This window comes from Saccostrea cucullata, unplaced genomic scaffold (assembly GCF_032062105.1).
Source record: "Saccostrea cucullata isolate Sc308-1 unplaced genomic scaffold, CSIRO_AGI_Scuc_v1 ctg266, whole genome shotgun sequence".
Taxonomy (NCBI): Eukaryota; Metazoa; Mollusca; class Bivalvia; order Ostreida; family Ostreidae; genus Saccostrea; species Saccostrea cuccullata.
Genome location: NW_026935351.1, coordinates 426249 through 449959, shown reverse-complemented (window position 1 = coordinate 449959; position 23711 = coordinate 426249). Strand labels below are relative to the sequence as shown.

Sequence of the window (23711 nt, the reverse complement as noted above, 5' to 3'; positions counted from 1 at the left end):
AAACGAACGTGATTTTAAAAACGTTCTATCTATGTTCTAGTACAAAACATTAAAACAAAAATGAATAAAACCATTTTTAAATTAGAATTTTTATGGCTTGCAAAATGTCAAATGCAAATAATTTTACAATTCTTGTGTTGTATGAAAACTTGATTTACATGTACATGCATATTTGATCTGCCAGAGGAATGTAATTTTTCTGCAACAGCTGCGACATTTATTACCGTCTCGTACTAACAACCAAAGAAAGCATTTTATTTTTTTATGTTGGAAATTACAGAATACATTCAATATATTTCATTGGTATGTTTTACAGTGTTCTTCCGTTCAGAATCAAACTTCACAACAAGAAGGCCCACGTCATCATCAAGAGGCTGAACTTGGGAAAGCAAAGGGTGGCTCTAGAAGTTGTTAAATTTACAGAACTTATGTCAACTCAAAACGAAAAAAAATCTGAAAAAATGATGTATGTTTATTTTAATAGTTTATGACGCTGTCTGACCCGCGTAATATACGAGTATTACTTTCTTTGTTATTGTCTTTCCCTCTTTTTTCATCTTGTACGATATTTTGCATTGTATGTATGTATATAGTTTTTGCACCTCTGACCAGTTTCTATGAAATTATTATACAGTTAATAAGCAAGATTCCAGTTCCCCAAGGCCAGGACTATTTCCTGAGGCGCAGCCGAATAGGTTCATCATTTACTAGTATCATGTGGATTGACACAATATATGACATCCATTAGAAATGGTTTTTATCTTTATTTTCATAATTTTTTTCTTATACTGCAGCAGATTGATTAGAAACGGTGAAACAAATCACAGTACGACCTGGTGTTCCTCAGCGATCAAAGGGGGACTTCTGTTCCACGTATAAATTTGAAACAGTGATAAGGAAATGAAGTTATAGTATTATAATTGATAAAATTAGAAGAAAAAAAATATAAAACTCTATATGCCAAAGTTTAAGTGTCTTGCATTTTTTCATTTTAGACAAGCACCAGAAAGGACATTTCCAGAGGGATCAACTAAGACAATATCCCAGTTTTTTAATTTTGATATTGAGTGGTTGCCTGAAATCCACATTGATGGAACCAGTACCGAAGTCATACAAGAAGGATGTGGAGATAACGAACAATATTCAATCTCAAAGTCCATAAAAAAATACAAAATAGGAGCAGAGCAAACACGGGCCTCTGAAACATCAGAGGTGGGAACAGGTGCCACGGAGGAGTGAGCATCTCCTGCTGACCGGTCACACCCGCCGTGTGCTCCATGTCATGATCAGGAAATAACGGGAAAATCCGTCGTCAATTGAGTGTATAAATAATGGACTAACAATTGGTATGAAAAACGTCTGTCAGCATTTGACTCAATGATAAATTATATTTGCTGACAAGGTCATTGTATTAACCATAGAACTTACGATGAAAAGTTAACGATAGAAAAGTTAAAGTCATCACGTTTATCATATAGCTTGGTTGTTAAATTACCCTTAACGCCCTTTTCAAGTAAAATATTCAAGTATGAAACAGATGTGTCAGACTCGGTGGTATCTTTTATCTCAAGCTCACCAGGATATATCGTGTCGATGTAGGAATGGAAATTACTATTGTTAATTGACAATACGTCGTCGATATACTATGATATCAAAAAGCCTGGACTTTAATTAATCGTGGGGAATAGTTGTGTTTAAAGTTGAAAAGTCGTAAGTTTTTAAGTTGTTGATTTTGATAAAATCTTGTGATTTGTCTAAAAGTTATTTCGAATTTTTAAGCATCCACATCTGATTCATGACACTTCTTGAAAATATTGTTGTACAGTACTCTTGAAGTTTTTCCTTCACTACTATCAATCTCTTAGTGAGGAGTAACGAAAGAGGCTTGGTTGAACAATTACTGGAACCCGCAAAGCATCTTTGTTTGTAAGGATTTTTATAAATTTTGGAATCCAGTATATATAGGGTAGTTCAAAGTCATTTTGGCTCTGTGGAATATTAAAAATATTTAAAAATGACATATGGTTTTGAAGAATTTCTTCCTTACAAAGGGAAGTATGAGTATAAGTAGGATTACCATAAGTAGAATTAAATCCAAGTTCTTCTAAAATACAATTTATGGAATGAGCCTTACAAACGAAGACAATATTGTATCTGCTTTGTCGGTGGGGACCAGTACGTACTGATCATATTACTTCTGGATTATTGAACAAGGAAAGATAGATTGTTTTCATATTGCCCCTCAGTCTTTTAATACGCGACTTTAACATGGATCTGATACATTTAATATATTCTGACATATATCAATATTCTTTTTATATATATATATATATATATAATTTTTAACAGAATCCATAATATTTATGAAATTCCGAGGCCAGTTGAAGGATCTGGGTTATGGAAATAGTTCTGAGTAAATTTAATTTCATTCAATGGTTATTTCGGTTTGAACATCTTTGAAAACTATCACAGGTTGTTAGAAAATGCGTGCATTTACGTTTCGACTTATTATTCATCATCATTTATTTCCTTCCGCTTTCACTGAAAGTGGGGGATATTAATTTCTGTCTGTCTGTCTGCCCTCTATGGACCTGCCTGTCCTTCTTAAAGTGCCCCTATTAGATTCGCACATATACTCTTTTTTCCTTAAGCGGGGGACACAGATTCTCTGAATTAGCTTGTTCTCATTAATATGCTTTAGGGAAGTGTTTTTCTATATTTTATTGAGTAATATATGAGAATTAAGCGATCCAATATGTTTTTCTTCTATTTCCTCTTTTTTAGGTAAATGACATTATAAATGTTCTTGGTTTAAAACTTCTGCAAACAAACCTTATCCATCCAATAATTTTAGTCTGTATCGATTTAAAGGAATTCAGAACTCATAGAAATCAAAGAGTTATGACTATTGTATAAAGATTCCCTGTGTTTGTAAAAGCTAATCGGATGGGTGCTCAAGTTTAAGACAAGAGAAGAAAAGTCATTACATGTAAAGAAGTAATTTATGTAAGGATTATCGGATTGTATTAAAACTGCCAGTCCAAGGATCGAATGTATTCGTCTTCCTTTCCTTTTATTGCCATCCTTCACACTGATTGGTTGAATCTTACCATATATACAAATATTTCTTTAAAAAGAAGTAGTGCTAGCCAAGTCTATAAAAATGAAAAAAGGTAACAAGTAATGTTAAGTGGGACAAAGGAACAACGTTAACCTCAAAACGGGATTTGAACACTTAGTTATGGAACGTAAAATTGCAACAGAAACTTTATTTGTATTTTTCCTCTGTTGGGTATGTGTTGAATCTATTTTCCCGCCCCAATGTCAATGTTCCAATATTTCTGCTATATGTCGTCCGGGAGTAAACAGCTTCCCGCCAGGTCTTTCAACAAAAATTATCAATTTACGTCTGAGAGGTACTTTTTACTCTAAGAACAATATACCATCAATTGAACGTGCCTACTTTTCCTCTTTACCGAATTTGAAAAGACTTTATATTGCCTTTAGCAATGTGGAATCATTAGCAGATGGCTCTCTACCGTCATCTTTGATTACATTGGATCTTTCCTTTAACAAACTTGGAGAAATTTCAGAGGACACGTTTAAAGGATTGAAATTTCTTAGAACCTTGCATTTGTCTGGAAATAATGGAACTGAAATTTCTCTCTCTGCTTTCAAGGACTTGTCCAAACTATCAGATCTTATACCTCGCAATAATGGGTTTAACAAAGCTGGATAAACGTTTGCTTAATCGTTTGGTAATGTTGAGGACTTTAGATCTTCACGGAAACAATATCAAACGCCTGGACTGGAGTTTTACGAAGACCAGTAATAACCTAGCATATATAGATATATCTGGAAACTTGTTTACCGAACTATCAAATTCAAGCGTCTTAGCAGTGGACTTTTACGAGAAGCGATGACTTTTACAGTTGACGAATTATTCTCACACTAGGACAGTGTATGGAAGCTCTTTTAAGATAAAAATATTTAGTTCAACCTTTAATTCAACGAAAACAATGGACTATTTTAAAGCACAGAAAAGTTGAAGAAAACGACAATCATCCTACCCTCAAATCCAGGCCTTGACGTATAAGTGCCCCTAACACCATTACTATGACCACTAGAAAAGTTTTTTTTATCCATTATCAATTCTGTACCTCCGTAGATAACACAGGTTTAAATGTCCACGTAAACAGTCAACTTTAAATGTCAGTGCTTCTCGTAAAAGTCCATTACCCCAAATCAAGACTTTGCGTTTAGACGGAAATGAGTGGCACTGCAATTGTGCTTTAGAATGGGTAAAGGTACTTCCAAGTCCGATGCCAGAATCCGTAGTTTGTACCACACCAAAGTCTCTGCAGTATTATTCAATTGTTAATGTTCCTTCTTCACAGTTAACATGTGGACCTTCGTCAGTTGGCTGTACATCGACAACATTTACCGGTAAATATCACACTCAGCTGGAGATTTTTTGCACACTTACAAAACTGGAATATTATAACTACAATGAAACAAACTATGTAGTGTCTGAAACCGGTGTCCTCACAATAAAGTCTCTGGATGTTGTAGATAACGGAGAATGGAAACTTGAAGCCAATAACGTCAGAAAACAGAACGATGTGAGTCTGACGGTGACTGTTACAGACATCCCGACTACCACTACCACCACAACTACCACTATCACCACGCCTACCACTACCACAACTTCCAACCCTACCACCACCAGCAGTACAATGTACCACTACCACCACTCCTACCACCACAACCTCCAATCCTTCCACCCCAACAAACACTCCTACCAGCTCAACCACCACGACAACCCCGCTTCCTTCTAAGACCAGTATCACCATTGACCCAATTGTCAAGACCAGCAAACAAGTGGATATCAAAATCATTATTTACGGATTGGTTGGAGCAAGTGTGGGATGTTCTCTTATTAATCTGATAACCTGTTTCAAAATTTATTTCTGCGAAAGAAAAGAAGAAACATCTTACGAGAAACAAAGCCTTGGTGACATTGTCCAGATACGGATGACCAGATCTAGAAGAATTCACAATATTGACCATAATTAAAATGTAGGTTTGCAACTCACAGAAATTATCCAATACTGACTTTATTTTTATTTCAAACATGCAAAGATGATACATTGTTTATCAAAAATAACTCGACAATAAAACGTTCCATAAAAACATTACAATATTTTTTTAAGGATATGGCTTAGGTCATATGTTTTATACCAGAATTTTATATCGCTTTAATTATGAGAACCTAACTATAAAATTAGACCGACCCAAGATAATATTAGTACGGTATTCTACATTGTCATATTTGATTCACATTATGTCGCTGAATTAGATATATAACTACATGTAAATTTGTACACGATGAGCTCCAACTGGATCAATAAAATAATATAATTACTAGTATTTTTTAAGAAATGCATGTACGTAGAAACAAATTATTCGCATTCAGTTGAAATATGTAATATATCGGTATATTTCTAACCTGAAATCATAAGTATGTAATAATAACCATTAAAAAAAACAATAACTGATATTAATTCCAAATCAGATGACCACAAATCAAAATAAATTAAAAACAAGATGTTTTTGTGAAACACTGATGTGTCAGTATGGCAGCTTATGGCTAGGATTGAATTTTTCTCAAGTACATGTCAAATTCCAAAGGTCAAGGTCAAAAGATCAAAATTGTTGATACCCAAAGCAAGGTCTTGTCACAAGAAATCCACCTGTGAAAAATAAAAGTCCTAGTTTTAAGTGTTCAAATGTTATGGCCCAGATTATTTTTTTAAAGTGGGTCAAACGCTAAGGTCAATGGTAAAAAATATTTATACTCACATTTAATACCCATGTAAAGTATGAAAGCCCTGGCTCCAGTGTTCAAAAAGTTATGACCTAGGTTAGAATGTGATAATTTTTGTAAAATGGGTCAAACTCCAAGGTCAAGAGGTCAAATTTGGTAGTACCCAAAGAAAGGTCTTGTCACAAGGAATACACATGTGAAATATGTGTCCCGCCCACTCAAACTGTATGAGCAAGATAAAAGTTTTTTGGACAAACAGATAGATAGACAGACAGACCAGGCACAAACTATATACCCCCCAAACTTCGTTTACACAGACATAAAAAGAAATAGTACCATACACATTTCATAGCAGATACGATGAATTCTTGAACAAGTTCATCAAATTGCAATGCTTTAATTGTAGGTAAGATTATTGTCTCCATTCCAAATAAGTTGCAAATGCTCAAGGCTTTGGAAAATAGAAAATCAAGAATATAATTAAAGCTTATGAATAACTGATTCTTCTTCATTTACATGTATCTTTCTGAATGTTTCAGCTTACGTAGTAATTGTAAATTAATAGTGATATAGATAGACGAATTAAAATCATAAAAATCTTTTTGCAATTTCCAACCGACAATAACAGAGAAAATGGATTTTAAGAACTGTCTTTTTTTCTGGGTACATAGGATACCAGACAACATTGATCTACATCGTATTTATGAAGAAGTTTTTACATTTCTTTATGAATGGTGTGATAGTACATCATTTGCTCTTACTTCTAACATTTTGGTAAGAAAGTGAATTCAAGTAGTAAAACATAAATTTTTGAAATACATTTTAGTCTGATGAGCCTTAAACATTGTATCTATACATGTACTTCTTCATGGCCAAAAAGAAGTTGTTCTCTTACAGTGCCATTGACAGAGACAATAATGTGTAGCAATGTCACGAAAATTAAGCAGGATGTTGACCTAGTATGTCTTCTTCTTGATATCCCTGTGTTTACGATTTGAATAGATCTTCAAACATGCAAACACAATGTATCCACAACTATGTGACATACCATCAATACTGTAACTATTTTACTCGTGGAAACCACAGAGGAGGTACGACAAAATTGTAAAATATATTTTCTTTGGTTGTAAAAATAATACACGAGTTCTATACATAAATTTAGTTGGATTATCCAAGTTACAAGACTGAATGAAATTGTGAGACATTTCAAGCATAGGGCAAACGTAGAATCTTGATGAGCAGGAATTTATCTTAAGAATTATGGGATTCTCTTGACATTGAAAGAGCAAAGCTGAAGTATATTGCTTTATCTCTCAGTCTTCTTTTATGTGCAACTCTACCAGGTGATTGATTAAATGAACTCATTAAATTTATTTATGTACATTATTCTTTGAAAGAGAGAAAGAGGCAGCGAAGTATATAAAGCATGAGGGTTGAAATTTGGTTGAAAGTAAAACTTAACGTTCAACGAAAATTAAGCGAGAAACTGAAGGAACAGTTATGAATAGTAAAATAGTTTCGATTATTTTTTGTGTAGCTTTTGTAGAATGGGTATGTATAGAATCTATTTGCCCGTCACAATGCCAATGTTCCAATATTTCTGCCATCTGTCGTCCAGTGCTAAGCAGCTTTCCGTCTGGTCTACCATCAGAAATTATCAATTTACATCTGAGTGGTACTTTTGCCTCTAAAAACAATATACCATCAATAGAACGTGCGTACTTTTCGTCTTTACCAAATTTAAAAAGACTTTATATTGCCTTTAGCAATGTGAAATCCATTGCAGATGGCTCTCTACCATCATCTTTGATTACACTGGATCTTTCCTTTAACAAACTTGGAGAAATTTCAGAGGACACGTTTAAAGGATTGAAATTTCTTAGAACCTTGCATTTGTCTGGAAATAATGGAACTGAAATAACTCTCTCTGCTTTCAAGGATTTGACCAAACTTACAGAACTATACCTCGCAGAAATGGGTTTGACAAAGCTGGATAAACGCTTTCTTAATCCTCTGGGTATGTTGAAGACTTTGGACCTTCACGGAAACCATATCAAACGCCTGGACTGGAGTTTTACTAAAACCAGCAATAACCTAGCATACATAGATATATCTGGGAACTTGTTTACCGAGCTATCAAATTCAAGCGTCTTAACATTACCCAATATCAAGACTTTGCGTTTAGACGGAAATGAGTGGCACTGCAATTGTGCTTTAGAATGGGTAAAGATACTTCCTAGTCCGATGCCACAATCCGTAATATGTTCCTCGCCAAATTCTTTGCACTATCAATCAATCATTAATGTTCCTTCTTCACATTTCATATGTGTACCTGCGTCTGCTAACTGTACATCAACAACATTTACCGGTAAATATCACACTCAGCTGGAGATTTCATGTACACTTGGAGGGGATCCATTTCCTAATATTGTCTTTAAAAGACCCGATGGCACAAAACTGGAATATTATAACTACAATGAAGCAAACTATGTAGTGTCTGAAACCGGTGTCCTCACAATAAAGTCTCTGGATGTTGTAGATAACGGAGAATGGAAACTTGAAGCCAATAACGTTAGAAAACAGAACGATGTGAGTCTGACCGTGACTGTAACAGACATCCCGACTACCACTACCACCACAACTACCACAACCACTACCACCACTCCTACCATCACAACCACCACCACTCCTACAACCAGTACCACCATCACCACCACCACTCCTTTATTGACCACCACAACTACTATTACACTTAAAACCACTACTTCAAGCATCAGCACAACCTTGCCTACTTCTATTACAGCCACAACTACCTCACTTGCAGCAAAAAATACAAGGCAACAAAATGTCAACCAGACCAAGCCGGTGGATATGATAAACACTATTTACGGGCTGGTGGGAGCGGTCTTAGGATGTTCTGTTTTTATTCTGACAATCTGTTTCATATTGTACTGTTGCACTAAAAAGAAAGGAGCATGTAACGAGAAACAAACTCTTGTTGAAAATATCAGGTTGTGGATTTCAAGAAGGTTTCAAAGAGTACACAACATCAACCACACCGAAAATTTAAGTTTGTGATCGATTAAACAAATAGCAAGGGAACTAGACAAAGTAGCTTATATACATGTATGTATCTACATAGGAGATTGGCCTGATGACTTTTTTCTTTCAAAACTGCAAAAGTGATTGTTTATCTTGGACAAATTTGGGGGGGAAAATCCAGCATATTTTATTTATTTTTTAATGGTTGTTGTTGACAAAATGTAATGAGAATACTCTCGTATAAGGTCATTGATTAATATTTATTTTTATATGAAGGTAAAATTATTGCATTTTGTTAAGCATTTAAAAAATAATTAATAAAAAAAAATTTCAAAACAAATTATGTACATGTACGTATATCTCCTAAAAATGTCTATTATTTACAATGTTTTACTAAGAAAAAAAGGTGTTGGACCGCTGACTGTAATCACCCCCCCCCCCCCCCCATTTTCGACTTGTTCTCCGGGACCATGCACTCGATTAATTTCAACCAAACTTGTCACAAAGCATCTCTGGGTAAAAGGATCCATGTCTTTGGGACGCCAAATTTACAAAAATGAGCTAAAAATAGTTTTACAGTCGATAAACTAGGTTTATCGTTGTAAACTATAGTTTACGGACTGTAAACTATAGTTAACAACGTTAATCTATACAGTATTTTACATCTATAAACTATAGTTAACAGCCGTAAAATATTGTTTTACAAATGAAAACTATAGTTAAGGAATTGTTAACTATAGTTCACGGTTTGTAAACTATAGCTTACACTCGATAGACCTACAAATATGTAGTTTATCAACTATGAAAGTATGTTTAGCTCATTTTTGTGAATTTGGCGTGCCATACATGTCATAAAAGGACAACGCGCTAATTCAAGGAGAAAAATTAAAAAAGTGAAAAATTGGTAGCATTTCTTTAAATTTCCTCCTCTCAAAAACTACTGGGTCTAAAAAGTTGAAACTTATAGCAAACTTTTTCTACATTTAAGTCTGATCAGATGACCCCTGTAGGAAGGATGGAGTCACATTGAGGGAATAAAAGTTCTACATACAATGTTGGAATAAATAGGAATATAATATTTTTTTTTCTCAAGAACAGCAAAGCCATAATTATTATCCATACTGAAATAAAAGCATCTTCAGGAAGTATAAAGGGTGTTAAGAAAGTTCATTCCACATTTATCTTTTATTTCCGAAAAGAAATACGATAAAAACATATTTAAAATTTGTGAAATGTCATGTTTGTAGAGTCCGTTCTTGCTACTGATATGCTTTTAACTGTCTTTTGTTGAATCAAAAAGGGGAGGACAGGTATTAAAACAGAGGATGTCTGTGCAGAAAAATTCTAGAAAAATACTATACAAAAATTATCAAGTCGGTAAAAAATTTCAAAATGACAAACCTTTCTTCTGAAAAGTAATCGTTCTTATACCTACGCTCATCAGCTAGTTTTATGCAAGATAATAATGAGTGTTTTAAGATAAGCTATGAAGAATCAAAGGTAAATTAGCCTTTATTTTTTACTCAAAATGACCAGCATTTCTATCATTCGGGTGCTTTAAAGATGTTATATATATATATTCATATAGAAGAAAAATCCTATAACTCCTGCTTGAATTGGATTGCTATAAATCTGAAGCACAGCCTTGTGATTTTGTCATACTTGAAAATTAATCTCTTTAGTTCAGCACTCTTTCAAAATTTTTAGGTCACCTGAGTAAACTCAGGTGACCTATTGCTATCTGTTTTTGTCCGTCGTCGTGCGTCGTTCGTCGTGCGTTGTGCGTCGTGCGTTGTGCGTTAACATTTGAACATTTTCAGCTTCTTCTCTGCAACTACTGAACCAATTTCAACCAAATTTGGCACAAAGCATCTATGAGTGAAGGGGAACAAAAATTGTGAATTCCATGATCCCTGCCCCCCGGGGCCTGCGGGGTGGGGCCAAAACCACTAAAATTAATGCAATCTTTAAAAATCTTCTTCTTTACTCCTAGACATCAAGCAGACAAACTGTTTGCATGATTGTAATCAGCATTGAGTCCTCTACCAAAATTGTGAAATTCATGGCCCTGGGGTCAGGGGTTCTAGTGCTAGGGCGGGACTAAATAAGTATATAGTGAAAATGCATTATTTCTTTGAAAATCTTCTTCTCTGCTCCTGGTTATTAAATAAACAAACTACATACATAGTTATGATGAGCAAGAGTGCCTCTACCCAAATTGTGAATTTTATGGCCCCAGGGTCAGGGGTTCTGGTGTTAGGGCGGGGCTCTAAGATTATATATTAGGGAAAATATATAAATTCTTTAAAAATCTTCTTCTCTGCTCCTGGGGATTAAATAGATTAACTAAGTGCATAGTTATGATGAGCAAGAGTGCCTCTACCACAAATTGTGAATTTTGGGGCCCCAGGGTCAGGGGTTCTGGTGTTAGGGCGGGGCTCTATTGATTATATAGTGAAAATACATGAAAATCTTCTTCTCTGCGCCTGGGTATCAAATAGATTAAATAAGTGCATAGTTTTGATGAGCATGAGTGCCTCTACCAAAATTATGAAATTCATGGCCCTCGGGTCAGGGGTTCTTGTGTTGGGGGGGGGGGGGGCTCTATTGATTATATAGTGAAAATACATGAACTCTTTGAAAGTCTTCTTCTCTGCTCCTAGGTATTAAATAAACTAACTAAGTGCATAGTTATAATAATGAGCAAGAGTGCCTCTACTAAAATTGTGAAATTTAAAGCCCGAGGGTCAGGGGTTCTTGTTCGGGGGGGGGGTCTATTATTATATAGTGAAAATACATGAATTCTTTGAAAATCTTCTTCTCTGCTCCTAGGTATTAAATAAACTAACTAAGCACATAGTGATGATGAGCAAGAGTGCCTCTTCCAAAATTGTGAATTTTAGGGCCCCAGTGTCAGGGGTTCTAGTGTTAAGGGGGGGGGGGGTGGCTCTATTAATTATAGTGAAAATTCATGAATTCTTTGAAAATAAACTTCTCTGCTCCTGGGTCAGTTGAACTACCTATATAGTTATGAACAAGGACCCTAGTCCTCCAGAATTGTGAATTTCAAGGCCCCAGGGTCAGGGGTACTATAGAGAGGGGGGCTGTACTTATAGACTGAAAATGAATGAATTGTTTGAAATCTGCTCCTTGGTATTAATCAAATATTTTTGAAAAGCAAGGATGCCTTTTCAAAAATCGTGCAATGTGTGGATCTAGGCCGAAAGGTCAGGGGTCCATGTGTGGTAGGGGCACTACTGATTATTGCTGAATATTACTGATTAGTTGAAATGCATTTTTTGTTCCTCTGCCTTGCCTATGGGTATTAAGTAACCAACTAAGCAACTTCTAAGTGTATAGTTATGATGATCAATGATGCCTCTTTCAAAATTGTGAATGCCATAGCATCTGGCTTAAAACATGAATCAAATTCAATCACTGGAAAGTTGTTGCATAATGCTCAGGTGATCTATAAGGCCCATGGGCCTCTTGTTTAAGTATTTCATCATGGAACAAACTTCTTAACAGCCCTTATTTAAGGTTTGTTAAAAAGATGACCCCAAGGGTAGAGTGGGGCACAATGGGGGATCAAAGTTTAACATATGAATACATAGGAAAATTTTTGAAAATCTTTATAGGAACAGCAAAACCATCTTTTGTCATATATTGATATGAAAGCATCGTCAATTAGTGTAGATTCAAGTTCATTCAAATTATGACCCCTCCCCCCCCCTCCCGAGAGATGGTAGATCCTGGGGTAGTGTAGGGTTACCATGGGATAAAAGTTTTCATTTGATAAAGAGGGGGGAAGTTTCTCAAGAACAGACAAGTCTTGTTTATTAATATTGAAATAAAAGCATCCTCAGGAAGTGTTTATTCAAGTTTGTTCAAATCGGGAGGGTTGGGGGGGGGGGCAGAATGGAGATAAATTTTTACAAAGGAATATATACTGTACAAGGGGAATAAAGCCATAGGTAGTCAAAGAAATATGCAGCATCCTTAGTTAATGTAGATTCAAGTATGTTCAAATCATACCCTCTACCCTATAAGGATTGGTTGGGACCACTTTTAGGTTTAAACTTTTCAATAATGAACGGATTTCTGCTTTTTTCATAGCCACAGCTCAGGTGAGCAATGTGGCCCATGGCCCTCTTGTTAAATAATGTTGCCATGGTCACTCAAGTAATTTATTTTAGTTCCTTCAAATTCTTCCTACAGTTTTGTGCCAATTTTGGTACATTTGTAGAGTAAGATACAATAATTGGATACATAATTTTTTTTTTTTTTTTTTAACTTAAAAAAATATTTTATATGTCAACATTTTGTGCTGCAGTGGTTAAGTTATGTAAAACGAACCATTGATTAATGAAAGTTAAAGAAGTCCAACACGCATTCGTGTTTTTGGTCATATTTTGCCTTCATACAGCTTTCTCCATGATTAAATTTTCAAAAGTGGAGAACCCTGATACAAAAGGAAAAAATCTTCCAAAGAAATTTGCTCAAGGACAGTAAAGCCATTTGCAAGATTGAAATGGAAGCACCATCCTAGTTTAAGATCAAGCCCCCATCCTCCCTTGTAAACTATTCAATACCGAACTGATTTGTGTTTGTCACATTGTGCCAATGTGCTCAGGTAAGCTATATCGCCAAAAGACCTCTTGTTTTAGATGGTTCTGTTCTTTTTTCTTTAAATCTGAAATTTATCTGAATCCCTGGTTCAGTTGCTCTCATTTAATTGAAATATTTGGAATTTAAAGTGTAGCATATTTGCAATATTTTGAGATATTATGTTCTATATTCATATCTCATAACATGAAAATACACTGATATGACAATATGTGAATATGATTAATAGATATTTTGTAGTAATTAACAAAAATATTTTGTAGTAATTAACAGCAAGGTGAATACGAAATTCATTTTGCTTTCATCCGACTCATGAATATATCTAAATTTCTGTATTATTACTATTATACCATTATTGTGAAATATTAAATTTCAAATGTTACATTGTATTACTATTGGCTAACTGTTTCTGTGTAAAAAAAAAAATTAAAGAACTATAATAAATGGCTCATAACAATTTAATATTACAATAATTGTAAATAATTTTACAATGATGCTACAACTTGATGTTTAAAATTCAAAAACAATATTTAACTTTGTTAATTGATCATAATTATTGATTTATCGCCTGTCAGTTTTTCCACCCTTGCGTTTTCCTGCAAACAGATGTTTAGGTTTCATGTTCAATATGACACGGTCTCCCTCTCCCTTTTTGGCCTCACGGTTTCTAGGAACTTGAGCTTTCCTGCCAATAGTCTTCACCTTCTTGGCCATCTTTGCATCACGGACTCCGGACTGATCACGTGGTGCTTTACTCACCGATCGACTCCTAGATCTTGGTTTTTCGACATCCATGGATTCTTCCCTCTTTCGTTTCAGAGCCTTCCTGCTCTTGCTTCTTGATCGCATTTGGTTTAGGTGTGTATCTTCCTCCGAGTCCATTTCAATTCCAAGGTCTCCTAGCTCCTTGCTCATTCTCTCTGTGCTCATCTTCATTCTAGGAAGTCTGGGTTTTTCTATCCTCCTCTTTTCTCTGGATTCCAGCATGATTATCTTTCTCTTCTCTCGGATCTTCCTAGCTGTCTTCCTAATGCTCTTCATCTCCTCATCCTCTTCTTCACTCTCGTTGTCATAGTAACCAGCTTGTTCTCTCATTTCTTCCTCCTTTTCTAATTCATCCAGTTTCTTCATGATGTCAGGATCAATGAAGTCTGCCACATTGTGTCCCTGCCAGATTTCTGGGATAATATCATATTTCTCCTCTTCATTGGAAAGGTCCCAGTGTTTTCTCAAATCAACAATGAAATCATCTCCCTCTTCCAATTCAATGTCTCTCTCAAGCTTACGTTTAGGTTTCACATCAGTGTCCATGGTTTTCTTCATATTTAACACAGCTTCAGGGATGCATGGAGGTCTTTCTTTGTTGTCACGCTTAGCTGGCATTGCAACATGCAATCGGTTCATAACATCATTCACTTTTTTCCCCTTGATTTTACTGTCGATTCTGTATTGAAGTAATTTTTCACATGCTTGTATTTTGACATCCATGACTCCTTCCTCTGTCAATGTACTCATGGGTAGAATTGGTACATCATTTTCTTCAAACTCTTTGATAAGATCTGCTTTTTCTTTTGGAAGGTCATCCATGCGGACCACATCAATCTTGTTGGTACAAATGATCAGTGGTTTATTCACAAAAAGGGGCTTTATGTTATTGAAAAGTTCAATTTGCTGTTCTATGGAATATCCACACTGTTCAGAAAGATCCATGACATATAAGACAGCTGCTCTCAGGTGAGCCAAAGCTGTAATTGCCTGCATTTCAATGGTATTTCTCTCTTCCAAAGAATGATCTAGAATTCCTGGTGTATCAAGCACCTGCCACCGGAGATACTTGTAATCAGTGTGACCAACATACAATGATTTGGTAGTAAAGGCATAAGGCTGAACTTCAACATCAGCTCGAGTGATCTTGTTGATAAAACTGGACTTCCCAACATTTGGAAAACCACACACCAACAAGGTACGAGTGTTTGGATCAATCGACGGCAAGCGGGAAAGATGTTGACGCACCTGTTCCAGATATTCCAAACTTTGCTTCTGACGTTTCATAATGGTACACATTCTTCCCATGGCAGCTTTCTTAAGTTGTTTACATCTGTAAAGTGAGTCTCCATATTTGAGGAGGCGGCAGTAATCTTTAGATACATTGTCAATCAAATGCCTGGCTGTGTTGATCTGGCCCAGAGCAAGCTTATAGTGATCTTTGTCATACAGTACGTTCATTAAATCAGCATAAAAGGGATGGACATCTTCAAGTTTTGGAAAATCTGTAATGATTTGAGTCAGCTTGTCATGAAAATTTTGCTGTGTGTACTTCACTTTCCGCATGTAAAACGTCCGAATTCGGCTGATTTTGTAGTGTTTATGCACTACAGTTGGAGTTTTCCTCTGTGTCTTTGACAAGACGATGTCCACAAAATCCTTTGCAGGAGGAACAACAGTTATTTTCTTAAAATTGTAATGAGCCATTCTGTCTGATGTTCTCTCAATCACATGTGCTCACATGTGGACGTAAAAAGGAAGTGACGAAATGTTTTCATCATAGTCTTGAAAAGTTTTGTGTCAACAAAGTGAGACCTTAATTCTATAAAACGCAATCGTGACTAATACACAGTGTAAATTAAAGATAAAATACTAATAAAAAAATATTTTCAACTAATTTAATGATATTAGAGAAATGTGTTTTAATATACTCTGCAGTAACTGTAATATTTTTTCCTTGAGTCAGATTTTTTTCATGGAAAGACGCTAATTAGGGGAAAAGTTGATGACACCGCACTTTCACCAGTGGTTTTTAAAGGCTTGAATTCCTAAAATTTAGAAAATGTTTGTATAAAAAATATTTCAAAACATGGATTTACCTTTAAGACAATAATATAAGCTGTTCATTATTTTTACTATAAAAATTAAAATAACTTTCATTTTTGCTTCATTTCATGCCAATGAATATTTGTATCTGTATTACATATATACAATAAGCATTGCATCATTATATGAAACAGAAAGTACTTTTTTTGGTTTTTTATTTTTAATTAAAATTATTTTAAATATTTAAAAATCATAAAAAAACCATACGTTTTGTTATGATTTTTAAATATTTAGACCACAGAAGTGAAAACTTCATAAAAATATATCTAATGTTATTTTTTTATTGTATAGAATACCAATGGTCTAAAGATATATATCATATCTTAAACTATTATTCATGTATCTTAATCAATTTAAAATGATTAAAGCATTGTTATATCAAGGATTTGTTGCTTAAAACAGAGTATTCTTTCGTTTAGTGTAATTAGGCATCGCAATCACTGCGACGCTTATTACATCCGGGCATTTTAAGCGGTTCGTCTCGAAGATCAACAAAACAGACATGGTAAAAATCGTAATTATGCTTATATTAATTAATTTATTCAGTGGTTCCTAATTGATAACTATTGATAAAATCACAGAAAGAACAGTCAAGCGTTTAAAACATTTCAAGTAAATAACAGTTCAGATAATTAGAAAATAACTATAGAGTGCGCGTGGAAAGTGCATGTTTTCACTTGCGTTGAGGAAAATTTTCCGAAGCAAATAAAATAAAGCCAAAAGACAGATATTGCACAAGATTTATTATGGCATATCAACATTTGATTTATTATGAAATAAAAAATGGTTTAATTTTAAGATGTCAGTTAAATTTAAAATTCATTGTATACTAGGCCTAAAAAGATTGTTGAAAAAGTGTTAGAAATACTAAATTAAGCTGGATAATTTTAACTGTTGTCATGAAAGTCTGAAATCCATTGTTTACGGTGTGACCGTTGGGGTGAGCACAGAACTTTGTACTATCAAAAACACTTGAAAAATTGATCAGCCACGTCAAACATCAAGCCACACAAATACTTTGTCGGAGTAATTAATAGCTAGTGCAGTTTTGGTCAAAAACATTGCAGAGTTATTTTTTGTTTCTTTGAGAGATTTCAGGAAAGCCTTTTATGCTTTACGTTATTACTGCCCAATAACCACCCGTTGTCAGAAAATTGCAAAAAGGGGGCTTATTTTGGTGTTCTCTTTAAATATTTAATGTGATATTTTATAAAAAATGTAAGAAAATAGAAATAAATACAAGAATCATAATGATTTTAAAAGTAAAATATTACCCAAATTATGCTAAATTGTTCATTTTCACACACAAATTGGATGTTCCAAATTTCATTTTCAATTCCTAACTTTTTTTTTATATGACTTTGATTTTAGTCAGTGCAGCTAGGCATTGGAAAAGACGCCGCTAGGGGTGGTTAATAGCATTATACGGTATAATTTAGCAACGGACATTGGGTAGTAAGAAATTCTGGAATGTTTCACATAAAAATTTGCCTGACGTATGCACATTCATTCCAAATTTCCTTGTTCTTACATGCTAGCAACTCGCTTCACGAGCATCCTGCAACTATAAATGTAAGAAGTCAATCTGATTTTAATTAAAATATTAGAATATCTTGAATGTTGCTATCACACGCAAAACTTCCCAGATTTATTTTAACTTTATACAAATTTATAGCAAGCGCAGCTAGGCATTGCAAAGCGCCGCTGATAAATATTAAAGCAACGCCTGGGCGAATAGAAATGAGATTCTTTTACTTTCAGCACTGTTCAGGCTTCTTTTGGTAATGTAACTTACATACAATGTTATGTGATGTTAGAGTGTAGACACATCAAATGGCATGTGCAGTTTGACAAGTCCTATCTAAATTATAAAGAAAAAAATATCCCACACCTTCAACCTGCATAGTTAAACACTTGTTTTAAATATGCTTACTTAAAGAATATATGATTTGGACAAATAAGATTGGACTTATTTAGGGCGAGTGCAGATACTTATCCTGTTTTCATTTATATCGGGCTCGTCAAACCGCATGTGTCATTTGACATTGTAAGCATGTTGCTTTACCAAACCAAAGCCTGAACAGGACTGATTTTAATGAAGAACCGTTTTATTCACTATTTCTTTGCAATAAATTCTTTAAATCAAGGCAAGTGTATTATTCGTTTATTTGTTGTTGTTATTCTCACAAGAACATTGCTTAAGCTTTTGTGTACAAAGCGATGTATTGTGGGTCCAAATTACTGGGGAAAAATTCTATCGAATGAATGTGCAGTAGTCTGAATTTTCTCTTAGTCCAGGCATTGTCTATGGAGCTCGCCACTCTGAGTTTCTCGGATGGCTTGTACCTTGCACATAACCTCGGATGTCAACAGTGATCTTCCATCTTGCTGATTCAGTAATGTGATCTTATTTGAATTATATTCAAATGTTATACTTTTGAAATATGAGTTACTTTGTTGCATGCTGAACACTGTGTTCTCACTTTCAAAGACTACTAACATATGGTTGTAATTAATGAGGAATTATACAAATAAAGAAACCTTTTCAAAGAACATGAGGCAGAACGAAATATGAAATGAGTGACAAGGCAGTTTCCAGGGGGGAAATGTGTCGACTTGATGGGTATTACTCCATCTATCACATCCGAGGTTTGAATGGAGCGTAGTGGAGTCAGCCAAGAATTGTCGATTGGGAGCTCGCAGTGATGAGTGTTGCAGCACTCGCTGCATTTTTCAAGATACCAAAGTATATAAACTATGTAAAGTACAGAGATATTTTCAGAGTTCAAAATATAATATTTTCTTTGATATTTTTTAGGCATCATATGGAAAAAAGACAACATTAGCAGGGGGTGGGGCTAGAAAGAAGGGAGGTCCCAAACCAGAACTGACAGATGAACAAAGGCAGGAGATAAGAGAAGCTTTTGATTTGTTTGACACAGATGGATCTGGTACTATAGATGCCAAGGAGTTGAAAGTATGTAAATATCTTAAAGTTTACAGACAATTTATGTATTATTGATTCTGTGTGAGGACAATCTGCATACCAATACATGTACATGTATAGAAATATAAAAATATCACCAAAAAAATTCTTTTTTTTTGGTTGATTTTAATCTTTGGATTTAATATATATATATCAAGATAGATATGCTAAATATAAAAATTGATATGAAATACATTAAATGCAAACTTTGTGATTTTTTTAAACCCAGTTCAAAATTTTTTGATGCATATTACATGTACTTATTGTACTACCGTTGTGTGAAAATGCAAGAAAACATGTACGGTATTGATATTCAACAGATTTCAAAAATAACATTAAATAGTACTATTGTTATGCAAGTAAAATCTACAGCATAATTTTTTCTGCTGTATATATTTCCACACAATAGAGTTGATTCATTGTTTTAATTTTATAGGTAGCTATGAGGGCTCTTGGCTTTGAACCTAAGAAAGAGGAAATCAAAAAGATGATAGCTGACATTGATAAAGAAGGATCTGGTATTTGCTTTACAATTATAATTTTGTCTTTCTAGTTTTATACATAATTTTACGAATGAATTTAATAGCTATTCAATTTATACAGTTAAACTTATTTAGTACGAACACCGATATAGCGAATTCACAGATACAGCGAAGTTTTTTGGATCCCCGGCAAAATTTTTAACAAATCTTTGCAAAATTTTACGTTTATAACGAACTCTGATATAACGAATTTACGGATATAGCGAACTGATTATGAGTCCCGTTTAGGTTAAATATAATGAAATTTACATCTTTTATAACGAACTTTCAAAGAACTCAAAATTTGATAAACTGAACTGACTTTATATTGTTTTAGCATTTGAATATAAAAATTCAATTCATAATAAAACCTTACTCCAGCATGCTAGAGGTTCACGGCGAGATACTTTTGACTTGGCGCCGCGTAACCTCTAGCATCCATTGCAAAAATTCTCGCCGCTGAAACCCCAAGTGGAAATAAATTATTTTATTAAGAAATAAGGCTTTGTATATTAACGAATGGTACGAAATAATAAAATACTCAATATTTACGATAAAACTTACGCATAAAACACTGTTAACCTCTCGTATTAGCAATAAATCCATTATTTTTTGAATCGAAGCAGAAATTGAAACAAGTCATCTGTTTAAAATTCTGAAATGGAATTCAGAAATTCTGACGAAACGAAACTAGTGTAATGCAACGAAAATTTCGTTTTCTGACAAGCAATCCGCAAAATTAATGTGAAGTCAAATCGAAAGTACTTCTGGTGACAAATTGGAATAATGACAATTTTTATCAATTAACAATAATGCACACTGAATTAAATGGATTTTATTCTTTCTTGTGACTTTCATACCCCATGCAAACACGTAGGTACCTGAAAATTACTTGTTAACAGTTTATTTCACGCATAATACGTTCCGCCCAAAATCTCAGGCGGAACGAGCTCGTAAGAAAATGGCCTTCGGATGTAAGAGTCCGAGGTATATAAGGAGCGTAGGGACGTTAACCGAGGCTCTTACTTGTAGGAGTAAATAAAACCTTAGTTATCGAAAGTATGTTTTGCAGTATTTGCTTCCCTAACATATTTAGTAGAAACACTTGAAGGAAAACATGCATACTGCAAATTTGCTAAATATGGTTATACAAATTCGTTATACGGATATAACGAATTACGGATATTGCGAATAACTTTCACAGGTCCCCAGGACTTCGCTTTAACCGAGTTTTACTGTACACTGTATAACATTTGTTGGAACAGTTTAGTAATACGCTTTATAAACTGCAAAGCAGCTTATGAAAAAATGTAAACTATTCTAACCCATGTTATACCAGTGTAACTTGGGTAGCTATTAATTTCATTCCTTAAAATTTGATTTTCCATCATTCAGTGAACATAATACTATAATTTTTGCCTCAAATATGGCTTTAATTGAACATATTTTAAAAATTACATCAAGCGGTAAATGTAAACCAACTTTATTCACGTACGAGAAATTTTTGCAGTGAAGGGGTCCATAAAATCTCTGTGTCTATTAAATACAGATCCTGAAAAAGGCTTGATTGCGAAAATTAATTGTATTGGACTAGCTTGCCCCTGGTAAATTACGAAATAAAGTCATCATGAATAAAAGTTGGTTTACAATAAATATGTTTTTAATGTATTGGACTAGCTTGCCCCTGGTAAATTACGAAATAAAAGTCATCATGAATAAAAGTTGGTTTACAATAAATATGTTTTTAATGTAAGTCATTGTGACATTAACAACTTATGTTAAACAATATGAAGTAAATTTTTTTATCCAATCAAATGAGCTGTTACAAGCAAAATTAAATTATTCCTAAGTAACTATCATACAAAAATTGCAAAGTTGCATAAATGTTGTGAATAGGGATGTACACTTCTTCAATATTAGTCAAGTGTTCATTTAGGTTACCTGTGTTTTCTTTGATTTTTTAGGTACCATTGACTACAATGACTTCCAAAATATCATGACACAGAAAATGAGTGAAAAAGATTTGAAAGAAGAAATCCAGAAAGCATTCAGGCTTTTTGATGATGATGACACAGGAAAAATCTCATTTAAGAACTTAAAGAGGGTGTCAAAAGAATTGGGAGAAAACCTAACAGATGAAGAACTTCAGGTACATTATTAATTTCAATATGGAATAGAATCTCTTAAAGATATCCTCTTTTTTTAGGTCATTTACATTAGCTGATTACCCATTTTTGAGCTATTCACACAAAGTGTCCTCAGAGTTTAATAATTTTACTTGTATCTCCTAGCTGTTACAGCAGTTATTCTGGGAATTGCTCAAATCTGTCTAATGAATATGAAAGCACATTTGTCTAATCTGAAATTTAATGAGTTGAATATAAAATATTTACATAAGCTAGTATGTGTCCATCTGTCTGCATTTATCAGAGTCTTACTTATTGTAAAGTATATGTGTTCCTTTGTATTCCTGCAATAGATATGCAGTATTTGTCATTCATATTTAAACTCTGCACACACATGTATATTCTAAAAGCATTAATATAGAACTAATAAGTACAATATTTTTATCAATAGTTATTTCTCCTAAATGCTACAACACAAAAGCCTGTCTTGCTCAGAAATTCCAAGTTTAATATCTCTTTTGTTTTACAGGAAATGATTGATGAAGCAGATAGGGATGGTGATGGTGAAATCAATGAACAAGAATTCCTGAAGATCATGAAGAAAACAAGTCTTTATTAACCACCACTAGACTGTTCAAATCTCAAACATTCTTAAGCCACATTCTCATTGGTTGTCTGGGACCACAGAAAGGCGGAGCTTATTTTGATTGACAGAGAGGAATGAGTGAGACATTCTACGGTGTCTGTGTGAGTGGATGAAGATGATGTATGGTAGATAACTGTTAGATTATTTATGTCTTGTGATAAATTAAGTCATTCATGAAATTAAGACTGATAAAATTGTTTTGTTGTTCCAGTGTACCTATTTATGGAGACAATCTAGTTAAATTTATAATAATACCTCAATTCTTCCAGCCCTGTATTTTGTCTTCATTCTTATCTTTCTAATGATGAATGTTTTGTCTTCATTTCCACGGTAAAGAAATAGTTTTCAATGTAGAACTTTTGGTAAATTATGAATGTTTCTTGAATTGTTCAATATGCTGTTATGAAGTGCTTTAAGGAATACTAGCCTTTGATGTAATTATGTGTTGATGATATAGATCTGAACAAGCATTTATCCCTGTGTCCGTTCTAGTTGTTTGTTTTGTATACTCTCAGAAATATTTACAGTATCTAATATTGCCATAAAAAATAAACTACTGAATGCCTAAATCTTGTGTTGATTTTGAGACCTGAAGGGTAACTACATGTAAATTGTCTGATATTGACTGCTTTTACTTGTTTTAACTCTTCTAGTAAAATGTATAACTCATGATCATTTGAGATTTTCTGTCTCATAAGTTTACCAGTGAATATGTTTCTATCTCTACTGGAAAAATAATGAAAATGTTTGATAGACAAGTATTCCCTGTATACCTAAGGTTAAATCAGAGACAGAGTTATCTCTCTTTGATCACAATCATTTTTTGAGGAATTTAAATGGAGCAAAACTTCTTTATTATAGAAGTGTTAGAGGGTGAAGATAACCTTATATAAAAACTTTAATGCCATGACCCAGAAATTTCTTTTTATTTATAAGGTGATCTTGAAATATTGTCAAGCAGAACATAACTTGGCTTTTTCTGTCGATGAGATTTTTTCTCAACCTGATGGAAAAGGGTGACTGATGTTCTGAATGGAAATATTGTAAGATTGTACATGCTTGGGTA

General features: G+C 34.0%; 3 protein-coding genes and 1 pseudogene across 3 annotated transcripts; 3 read left to right on the top strand and 1 right to left on the bottom strand.

The window, feature by feature from the left end:
- Positions 1-3241: 3241 nt before the first annotated feature.
- On the top strand, positions 3242-5076 carry LOC134242542 (leucine-rich repeat and fibronectin type-III domain-containing protein 5-like; annotated as a pseudogene).
- Positions 5077-6839: 1763 nt separating this feature from the next.
- LOC134242541 (leucine-rich repeat-containing protein 24-like) lies at positions 6840-8960 on the top strand. The gene is made up of 2 exons (XM_062724649.1): positions 6840-6918; positions 7365-8960. The coding sequence occupies exons 1-2, from the start codon at positions 6840-6842 to the stop codon at positions 8903-8905; spliced, it is 1620 nt and encodes a 539-aa protein (XP_062580633.1). The 3' UTR covers positions 8906-8960.
- A 4977-nt stretch (positions 8961-13937) lies between these two features.
- On the bottom strand, positions 13938-16013 carry LOC134242517 (GTP-binding protein 4-like). Its single transcript, XM_062724619.1, has one exon. It carries the CDS (start codon positions 15965-15967, stop codon positions 14057-14059), a length of 1911 nt encoding a protein of 636 aa, XP_062580603.1. The 5' UTR covers positions 15968-16013; the 3' UTR covers positions 13938-14056.
- Positions 16014-16734: 721 nt separating this feature from the next.
- On the top strand, positions 16735-23214 carry LOC134242524 (uncharacterized). The gene is made up of 5 exons (XM_062724626.1): positions 16735-16871; positions 19185-19343; positions 19789-19870; positions 21838-22022; positions 22529-23214. Exons 1-5 carry the CDS (start codon positions 16869-16871, stop codon positions 22616-22618), a joined length of 519 nt encoding a protein of 172 aa, XP_062580610.1. The 5' UTR covers positions 16735-16868; the 3' UTR covers positions 22619-23214.
- Positions 23215-23711: the final 497 nt, after the last annotated feature.

Coding starts and splice junctions, on each gene's coding strand:
- LOC134242517 (XM_062724619.1), bottom strand. CDS start 15,967: ATGGCTCATTACAATTTTAAGAAAATAACTGTTGTTCCTCCTGCAAAG.
- LOC134242524 (XM_062724626.1), top strand. Junction 19,344..19,788: donor TAGATGCCAAGGAGTTGAAA/GTATGTAAATAT, acceptor TTAATTTTATAG/GTAGCTATGAGGGCTCTTGG. Junction 22,023..22,528: donor TAACAGATGAAGAACTTCAG/GTACATTATTAA, acceptor TTTGTTTTACAG/GAAATGATTGATGAAGCAGA.
- LOC134242541 (XM_062724649.1), top strand. CDS start 6,840: ATGCAAACACAATGTATCCACAACTATGTGACATACCATCAATACTGT. Junction 6,919..7,364: donor TCGTGGAAACCACAGAGGAG/GTACGACAAAAT, acceptor TTTTTTGTGTAG/CTTTTGTAGAATGGGTATGT.